The 10,624-nt window shown below is 32.4% G+C and overlaps 1 protein-coding gene across 1 annotated transcript; it reads right to left on the bottom strand.

The window, feature by feature from the left end:
- Positions 1 to 2,441: 2,441 nt before the first annotated feature.
- CARERF1 (ethylene-responsive transcription factor ERF1) lies at positions 2,442 to 3,453 on the bottom strand (the record flags this gene model as incomplete). The annotated part of the gene is given in 1 exon segment (NM_001309654.1): positions 2,442 to 3,453. A coding segment is annotated over 1 exon segment (726 nt). The 3' UTR covers positions 2,442 to 2,680.
- Positions 3,454 to 10,624: the final 7,171 nt, after the last annotated feature.

Here is a 10,624-nt window from a genome sequence, read left to right as displayed (position 1 = left end):
AAAGTGGAGAAGAAAAAAAAGAAGAGATCAATAAGAGAAATGAGAAAGAAATAGATAGAAAAAGTTAGGAGAAAGAAGTAGAGGAGAAGGGAAAATTTGAGAGCAAAGAAAAGGGAAGAGAAGAGAAAAATGAAATAGACAAGAAAAAAAATTATGAGAGAAAAGTAGAAGTGAATATTGAGAAAGATGATCACTTTGAGAGAAAGGGAAGGGCAAAATTCAGCTTGCAAAAGCAAAAGAGATATCAAGAAGATAAAGTGATTTTTACTTTATTAATTATTTATGCAGGTTTGGATTTTAAAGAAGGAGAGTGATAAGATCACTAGTTCATTAAGTATGTGGAAAGAGACCTACAAACAACCATAAAACAAGGTTGGGCTTTGTTTAAATGATTTGGTGAATCCTTCGAACATTGGTAAAATCTATCACATTAACCTTAGTTTCACTCCCTAAAGAGTTGTTCATGACAGACAATTTCCATATAGCCCCAACTTGGGACTGAATTTGGTGGGAGAGTAGTAAACCATGTATAAACATCTTCAGTGAAAGAACTTGGGAAATACTTCATTTTTAAATTCTCGTCATTAGTCATATTCCCACGGTCAATCTGATACTGATAGGATTGCTAGTCAAGCAAGGCTTCCAATTAGGAAGGTGTATGAGATAAGGAATCAAGGTTAATTTCTATCTTATTAGTTATGTTAATTGTTGAGTTGTGCCAGCTGTAAATCCTAACTGATTAGTTAGGATGGTTAGTATAAATAATAGAAGCTTAGTCTTCAGTAGGTAGGCAGTTAGAGAGTTAATTTGTTGGAACTGAATTGCAGGGTAATTCAGTTGGCATATTTGTAACTACTACTCTATTCATTTTTCTTAATTTCAATAATACAATCTTAAGAGAAACTATTTTTCGGTTTTATCTCCTTCATATGTTCTTGAGTTTTTTTCAGATTTACATTGCTATCAATGCAAACAAAAATTAAAGAAGGATACGGAAAGAATAATACCAAGAATTTACGTGTTTGGTCTCAATTGTTGAGACCTGCGTCACGGGCAAGCAAGCAAGATTAATCCACTATTAATGATTGAAACTTTACAAGATTAAAGCCTTCTCAAGATTGATCTCCTAGTATTTATGAACCAGCAATACTAGCCTTTCTCTCAATCTTTCTTTTCTCCCTTTAATCTCATTTCTCTGATTTTCTATGAATCATGAATTGCATATGCCTCTCTTAGTTTTTCAGCTCTCACTATTACAACAATATTCATTACTATTATCATTTACAGCTATAGTATTTAAAGACATTTACTTAAGTAACTATAACCACATTGTCATAACTAACTTGACCAAAGGTAGTTATAACAACTCTTAAACATAACTAACTTTTATGATTTAAGGCACACATTCACAACTTGTGAGGGGGGAAAAAGGACTGGTGGAAGCCCATATTGAGACTAATCACAAGTTTCAAAGGCAAATTCCCAAAACTTACATGTTCATCATTTTGAGGCATGTTTACCTCTTGATCATCTTAATTCGAATTATTATTTTCACTACTAATCTAATTCGGAGAATTTGTAGTCCTTCTTCTTGTAGGATTAGCCATTTTACAGTTTCTTAAATACATAAACTATGAAACTTAATACAAACTTAGGCCCACCGAACGTGCCAATTTGTTGACACTAAATTTTATTACTTCAACAAATGAATCTAAATGATCAATTTAGAACTCAAATTACATTCTTAAAGGGTTTTGAATTGACATGTTTATTGATACAAGTTTAAATTTAACAATTTAGAACATGCAAGAATAAATTCAAATGTGAAATTAAGTAAAATAAACAATAAAGAAATCACGTGTTGTCAATTTATATATATATATATATATATATATATGATCACGATCATTCAAGCAACCAACAAAGCTGATAATCCTATAATCACAGATATCTACATTTGTTTAGACTTTTGAACTTATCCAAAAAATTACGTGTTGTCAATTCATGTATATATATATATATAAAGAGAGAGGTTCCAGCAATAATATTTCTTGCACAAGGAAAGCTGGATAGACATTTTAAAAAGTACTTGTATTATTATTCTCCAGTCAATCACCAATTTTAACTATATAATCATTTCTGTACTTGCTAAAACAGGATCACGTAACTGCAGAGGATTTTAAATTTTTAACAACACAAAAAGATTGTTTTCTCACAAAAATAATTTAGTGTTTCTAGAAAGAGTAGTGTTGATAAACAGCAAATTGTGAGGACCTGGTTTCTTTGTGTTTCTCATTATTAAATGTACAATGAGTCATCATGCATTGAATTTACTTTATGGAAATGAATTCCCTGTCAAAAAGTATTGGCGTATCATAGTGTGAGAAGTGTTTATGTAATTTGTAATAATTATACTAATAAAGTGCAGAATTATAACATAAGTTACAAATCTTGCTATGATTTCTCCAATAAACGAATGAACAAATTTCAATATTCTCTGACCAAATAAACATAAACAAATGAATCAAATGGATAAACACTAACTTCAAACTTCCTATATTTACACTAAAAGTAAAAACAACCAATATCTATTCATCTTCACCTACAAAATATACTATTTAGCACTTTCCATATATATATATATATATATATATGCATCTTTTCTTATAATGAATTAATATCAATAACCCATCATGAGTGGAGATAATGGTGACAAAGGAGGTACACTAAAGATAGTTCCCATAACATCAGTATCCCAAAACCCTTTCCAACATGAAGGAGTCAAAGGACAAATTGTTGAAACCCCTTCTTCTTTTTTCACTTTCTTGTGATTATTATTATTAATCTCAGCATAGTTGCTTCCTTCATCTATTTGCCTTTTCTCACCAACTTTGATGCAAGTAGAAATTGAAGCAACTTCTAGAGGGAAGTTCAAAATGGCTTTACTTCCTCTCATCTGAAAAGCAGCTTTATCATAAGCCCTTGCAGCTTCTACGGCTGTTTCAAATGTTCCAAGCCACACCCTTGATCCTTTTCTATTAGGGTCACGAATCTCTGCAGCATATTTTCCCCATGGTCTTCTTCTAACACCTCTATAATGCTTTTCCTCTTCTTTTGTATTTTTGGTTTTGTCACTTTTTTCAATGTTTTGTTGTGAGAGAGGTAATTTGGTTATGGAAGAAGGGATTGTGATGTTCAAAGAGGGTTTTCTATTGCTTAGATTTGAGGATTGTTTTGGAGGTTTTGAGAAAGAGGTTTGAGGAATTTGTGTTTGTGACATGTTAATAGGAAATTGTTGGGGATGCTTAAAGTAATCACTGATAATGAGGCTTTCAGAAATTGAGTTTTGATCTTCTAGGATGTTTGAGTTGCAAAAACTGAAGGTGGATTCAAAGGTTTGTTGCATATTTCTAAATTAAGGTTGTTCTGTTTTTTTTAGAGATTGAGAGAGGAGTGAGCTTAATTTGGAATGGAGAGAGAGAAGATTTGGTTGAGTGGAAAATAAGGAGTGAAGAGGATATAAATATGAGGGAGGTTATAATTGAAGAAATGATGAAATAAAATTTTTTAAAAAATTAAAAGGGGGTTCCTATTGAGATTCCTAGATGGAGAGAGGAAGCATCCTATGGTAGCTTTCTTATCAATAATTAATTGATGGGTTTGGGTTTTAAATAAATAATAATAATTGATGGGTTTGGGTTTTAAATAAATAATAATAATTGATGGTTTATTGTCGTTTTGGCTATTCTCAAATATCAACTTGACTTTGTGATGATAAATGGGACCGCATCTTCACCAAATGATTCTTCTTGGCTACTTCCTGCATGTGGTTTGGTTCAAATTGAGTGGTTTGGAATAAAAGAATAGTACTAGTAGTGTAGTAATTCGTGCACAAGATGTATATTGACTTTTAAACAAGAGTATTTCTATAAAATTTGATTAGTAGTAGATAGAGGTGATAAAATATAAATCGTGATTTTTAAAATATAACAGAAAAAATCTTTTATTGATAATAATTTAGTTTTTCGTTTAAATTTGTCCACTATTATATTTGAAATATAAAGTATTACTTTCTCTTCAGATTAATCTTTAAATTATTAAAACCTACTAAAAGATCCCTATATTATTCATCGATCCATATATTTAGTCTTTTTATTAATTTCTCTTTTAGATGTTTGTCTATTGACTACTTTTAATTGTTTAATCCTTAAATTATGATTTTAAGTTGTAGTCGCGAATAAACCCACTTTGATTGTAGGTGTTGTGGTTGTTGCAATCGAACACAATTGCAATTGAAATATTACAGTTGTATAACGTCATGTGGTCCACAATTTATTTTTTCATTTTCCATACTAGTTTCCTGGTTTAATCAAGATTTAATTGGTTTATTTGTTTATATTATGTTTATGCACGAGCACTAGCTTTAATTCATGGTGAAATATTGGTTTACTGGTTTACATGTGTAAATCGAATTAATTGTCTAGTTGAGAGACTAAATTATTGTGTTGACATTAATGTGAGTGTGAGCGTGAATTTGGAGCAAATGGGTCTTATGGGAAACAAAACTTATGGCAAAAATTACAGATAGTTTGTGGTTTAGAGGAAAAATGAGATGGTGTTGGTTGGTTATGTTTTTGGATGGATTATAGATAGATATTGTTGGTTGAAGAAGATCAATATTGTTAGGTTCTTGTTTTTTTTTCCTTTGAAAACTCAATTTTCTTTTAAAGTAATCACATAAAAAATAAAAATAAAGGTAAAAAATGACTTAAATAGAAAAGAAAAAAATGATTAAATGTTTATAAATAAATAAGATAAAGAACTTTATAAAGATTTTCGTCAAAAATAAATTATGTCGAACATTAAAAAATTAATTTCTGCAATTGTTATAAATATGTGATGTTTGTGTTACTTAGAAGACTTATGAATATATTTATTTTTAAATTTAAAATAAATACATAAGTTTACAAAACTATTATTCGGGATATATATTCACTAAAAGCTAAAAGAATTTGGCTTTTTGTGTCGACAATAGTTTAGTTATATTGACTTAGTCTTCTATAAGTTATTATCTCAATTAGTTAGTTTATAGGTAGTTTCTCAATTTCTTCTATAATACAGTTGTATCCATTAGTATATAAATCATATCTTTGTATTATTTATGTTTAATGAAATATATGACGTTATTCAGATGTTAATTTCTTTCAAATTACCATAGGTAATATGGTATAAAAAGTAGTCATATATTAAGCTGCTATCAAACTCTAATTCTCTATTTCCATCTTCATCTTATTCATTTAGAAACAAGATTCACTCTCAATTTTCTCTTCTTCACCACTATAACAACCATGGAAGAAGTTTCTTCTAATTCAGGAAGCAAACATCCATTTTCATACCTTCAAACTCCAAAGACCCAAGAAAAAACTCGGCCATTGTTATTGTCAATGAAGAGAGCCTTGTCTTCAAAGAACAAGATCTTCTTCATCAATGGTTATATTTTGTCATTGCCTCCACTAGACCAAAATTTTGAGTTATGGGAATGAGCAACAACATGGTCCTATCTTGGATTACAAGAAATTTATCTCCTCATCAGAGCACTATTTGCTTCAACAATGCTTTAGAATTGTGGATGGATCTTCATTTAATCAAGCAATGTGGTTGTTCTTTCTCAAATTACTTCAATGATTTAAAGATAATTTGGGATGAAATCGAATTTTTACTACCTATTTCTTCTTGCACGTGCATAAATCATTGTTCTTGTAATTTGAGTTCATATTTCAATTGTACAAACTTATATACACAAAGAATATGTAATTTTCTTTCTTAAGGGCCTCAATGACAACTACGGAAATGTTAGAACTCAAATCCTTCTTATGGAACCTTTACCATCTTTAAGCAAAACCTATTCGTTGGTTATACAACAAGATCCCACTACTAGACCTAATTTCTTGGACTCTGCTACCCTTGTTGTAAATTGACCCATCAATAATCAAAGTTGAGGACAAAAGAATAAATGAAAGGGCATAGGATGAGAAATGGACTAAATACTTTGTAGCCATTGCAATAAAACAAATCATATTGTGGACAATTTTTATTTCAAGTACTTATAATCAAACATTTTACTAGTTCTATATCAATACACATATTTTATATAAATTTGTTCTAAAAGAAACCTCAATAAGGGTGAAAGAATGGGATGTGCATAAGACGGCATTTCGAACTCAAGAAGGGCACTATGAGTTTCTAGTGAAGTCGTTTCGATTGATGAATGCACCAACCACTTTCCAATCCACAATGAACCATATTTTCAAGCCACACCTCCGTAATTTTTTCTTGGTATTTTTTGATGATATCCTAGTAATGGATGAGAAGAACACCTAGCACATTTATATCAAGCGATGGAGATTTTACAATACTACTATTTTGTCGTTAATAAAAAAAATTAATTTTGCTAGTAGAAAAGTGGAATATTTGGGTCATATAATATCGGAACAGGGCATGGTTGTGGATCCAACTAAGATTAATAGCATTTTGGAGTGGCCAATCCCTCATAATGTCAAATGAGTGAGGGGATTTTTGGGGCTAATCGATTATTACTAAAAATTTATTGTTGGCTATCGAAAGATAGCTAAACCATTGAAATACCTAACAAAGAAGGAAAGATTTCATTGGGGATTAGAAGAGTTGAAGGCCTTTGAGAATCTTAAAAGGGTTATGGTGCAAGCCTCAGTTTTAACACTGCCAGATTTTTCACAACCTTTTAAGATTGAATGTGATGCATCTGGACAAGGAATATGTGCAATTTCAATGTAGAAAAAGAAGCATATAGCCTATTTTAGCAAAACTTTGTCAAAAATAATTTAAGCAAGTCCGCGTATGAGGAAGAACTGATGGCATTGGTGTTGGTCGTTCAACATTGGCGTTCGTATTTGTTGGGAAGAATATTTGTGGTGCACTCCGACCAAAAGAGCTTACGACACTTGCTCGAACAACGCATCACTACAGTTGATCAGTAGAATTGGATAACAAAATTATTGGGCTATCACTTCGAAGTGGTGTACAAGCCAGGTCCAGATAATAAAGTTGCTGACGCTTTTTCAAGAATGCATGAGGAAGCAGAGTTGACAGGGATAACTTGTTTTCCTATATGTATGCAAGAGCAACAAATTCAATAGGAAGTTTTGAATGATCCCCAATTGCATAAAGTGATAACAAAGCTACAACAATACCCTATAAACCAACTAGATTTTCAATTAATCAAAGGGAGACTTTTCTACCGTAGCAGACTGGTGGTATCCTTAAATTCAAGTTGTATACCTTTATTTTTGAAGGAATTTCACTCATCTCTAACCGGTGGCCACTCATGTTTTCTATGCACGTATCGAAGGATGGCAGGAAATCTTTATTGGGTAGGAATGAGAAAGTCAGTTCTGGAATTTGTGCAGAGTTGTGACGTATCAACGTCAAAAGTACGTTGCGTCTTCTCCTATGAGTTTGTTACATCCCTCTCAATTCCAGAGAACATTTAGAATGATATTTCGATGGATTTTATCATTGGTCTCCTAAAATCGAAGGGATTTGAAGCTATTTTTGTAGTGGTGGATAGATTATCCAAGTATGGACACTTTATTGCCTTAAAACATCCATAATACTACGAGGAAGGTGGCTGAAATCTTTATTAAAGAGGTGGTCCATCTTCATGGGCTGCCACAATCCATTGTTAGTGATCATGATCAATTGTTTGTGAGTCTATTTTGGAAAGAGTTGTTTCGCTTACAAGTAACGATGATGAGTATGAGTTCATCCTATCATCCATAGGTGGTAAGTCAATGCTTAGAAGCATATCTTCGTTGTTTTGCATCAAAGCAACCGAATGAGTGGTCACAATGGATTCATTGGACTGAATTGTGGTATAACAACATATTCCATGTGTCTACAGGAACTACACCGTTTGAGGCAGTGGATGAAAGAAAACCACCCACTGTGGTTAGATATTTACAGGGAGAAACGAAAGTAGAAGGGGTAGCAGTTGAATTGGTTGATCGTGGTGAGGTCTTATGTCAACTTAAGTATCATTTGAACAGGGCCCAAGAACAAATGGAGAGATAGGTGAACAAGAAAAGAAAAGCATATTCATTTGAAGTAGGTGAATGGGTATTTTTGAAGCTTCGGCCCCATAGACAACAGACAGTGACTAGAAGGATTAATTAGAAACTGGCTCCACGGTGCTTTAGACCATTTCATATCTTAAAGAAAATAGAGGCAATATCCTATAAGTTGAAGTCGCCTGGAGGAAGTAGAATGCATGCAGTAGAATGGAGGCAGAAGAATGGGAAGAACTTGAAGAATTGTTGGCTGCAAGATTAGTGACGAAAGAAGGACAATTGATGCGTTGGAAAGGAAGAGATGTAGAAGACACAACTTGGGAGGATAAATTATTACTAAAAAGTCAACTTCCATCTCTCAACCTTGAGGACAAGACTGCATTTCTTGATGGCGGTACTGACAGAATTATTGGGCCTAAGACTAGTGAAAGGCTCAAACCTGCCGTGTGGAGATCGTATGACCACAAGGGTAAAAAAGTGAAGAATCATTCTATTAATGACAGGGCAGAGAAACTCTCTAAATTCTAGGGATTTCAGTTACACATATGTGAATAAATTGAGGAGGGTAGTGGATCATTGCTCATGGATAATTGTTGTTATCCTTGAATTAAGAGAATACTATTTTCTCTAGAGGAGCTATGCTCTGAGCTATACACTGTATCATAATTTTTCCTTCTTCCATAAATCAATAAATTCCCATTTCATCTATCATTTTATTGTACATAGATTTCTATTTTTCTGTGACTTTATCATAATCCCCTATAGAGTACAACAAGCGCAGTTTCCACTATAACGGTTATGAGGGGAATTTCCCAAATATATTTGGAATTCTCTAATAGTTATATTAATGTAGCAAAATTAAATAACTTATATCATTTGGTCAAGTGGTTGCAATGTTTGAGTTTAATGCATCTGTTAGCCATCAAACCAATGCATATGTTAGTTTACCAAAGGTTACAATCTTTTTCAATAGTTGTTTTTTTTTCACCAATTGATATAAGTTTATCTATAAATATACTTTAGAGGCAGAAAGGATAAGAAAAATTTCTATCAAAAATATTTCCTAGTTATTTATTCTTTTCTCTAGTGCACGAGAGTAAATGAATGAACTTTATTCTGTAAACTATTATTGATCGATAAACTTGATTTGAATGTGCAATTCACTTCAAGGATTTCAAAGTATCTTGAATGAGATTCGCCAGTTAACCCGTTTGCATCCAATATACATATATTGGTGGAGGCGAATCGAACTTAAAGTTTAGTGTGTTACACATGCTTTGAAATTTATCTGTACAAATGTTCATCATCATCAAATTCATCTTCTTCTTGTTCGAGATTTGTGTAACACCCTAATTTTCAACAACGCGAGTGTATTTTTTTTTTTTTAAACAAAATTCATAAAACAAAGAAATAACGAAAGAAATACTTTTTGGATAAATATTTAAGTCGTAATGTAACGACAAAAGTCAACAAATATTTACAAGCAGTAGAATAGTTTTTGAAATAAAAATCCAAAGTATTTAAATATCAAAATACACTGGGGCTATGAGGCCTATCAGACATAACTCATACCCTGGGATATTCTCGATAGACACCTGTACAAAAGCACTGCCATAAGAAGTTTAACTCCCCCACGTCACATCAACAAGTCGTACATGGACCCATCAAAATAAAAGTCTAGCTGACAATATGAGGTATATGTACCGTCTTCCAAATTGAAATAAATACATACACCAAAGAAAGACATATATCCCCTATACAACCATCTAATCTGATCATGATTCAAAAAAACTATACAACCCGGGTGATCTCCACGCTTCCCGCAAGATCCTTCTGACACAGCACCGGTCAGGTATGTCTAACTACGTGTCCATCTCTATGGTACTACTCGGTAAGACGATCCTGGTTCTCATCTGAGGACAAAACCCAAATTTCCACAATAATTGTAAAGGTCACCAACCGAAATTAACAAATAACACTTAGCATTTAAATTTTAAATGCACAAAATAACCTTTCATCTTAGCATATTCATTGAAAGGGTTTTCATATGCCAAACATGCATAATCAAAGTTGAAAAATGAAGTTTTTAACAAAATTGCATTGTCGTATTCGAATACAACATCCTTGTATTCGAATACAACATCCCTGCATTCAATACAATGCTATTTCATAAGTCAGTAGCAAAAACAAAACATCTGTAGTCGACTACGAGATATGATGTAGTCGAATACGAGACATGATGTTAGCATCAAAAACAGCACCACTGTATTCGAATACAACATTCTTGTAGTCAAATACAGTGTTGTTTCTGAAGTCAGTAGCCAAATCAAGACATCTGTATTCGAATACACATCAAAAAATGTGCATAAATTAGTTTTGAAAAGGTTTCATAGTCAATCAACACTTACAACAAATCCAAAACAATCACACTTAGCAATTAAGGCACAATCACAACAACAACTGAGTATACACACGCAATCATAACATTAAATCAAACATGACTCGCGTGCCACACACCA

This window comes from Cicer arietinum, chromosome 4 (genome assembly GCF_000331145.2).
Source record: "Cicer arietinum cultivar CDC Frontier isolate Library 1 chromosome 4, Cicar.CDCFrontier_v2.0, whole genome shotgun sequence".
Lineage (NCBI taxonomy): Eukaryota > Viridiplantae > Streptophyta > Magnoliopsida > Fabales > Fabaceae > Cicer > Cicer arietinum.
Note: the sequence above shows the minus strand (reverse complement) of the source record. Positions and strands in the feature narration are given on the sequence as shown.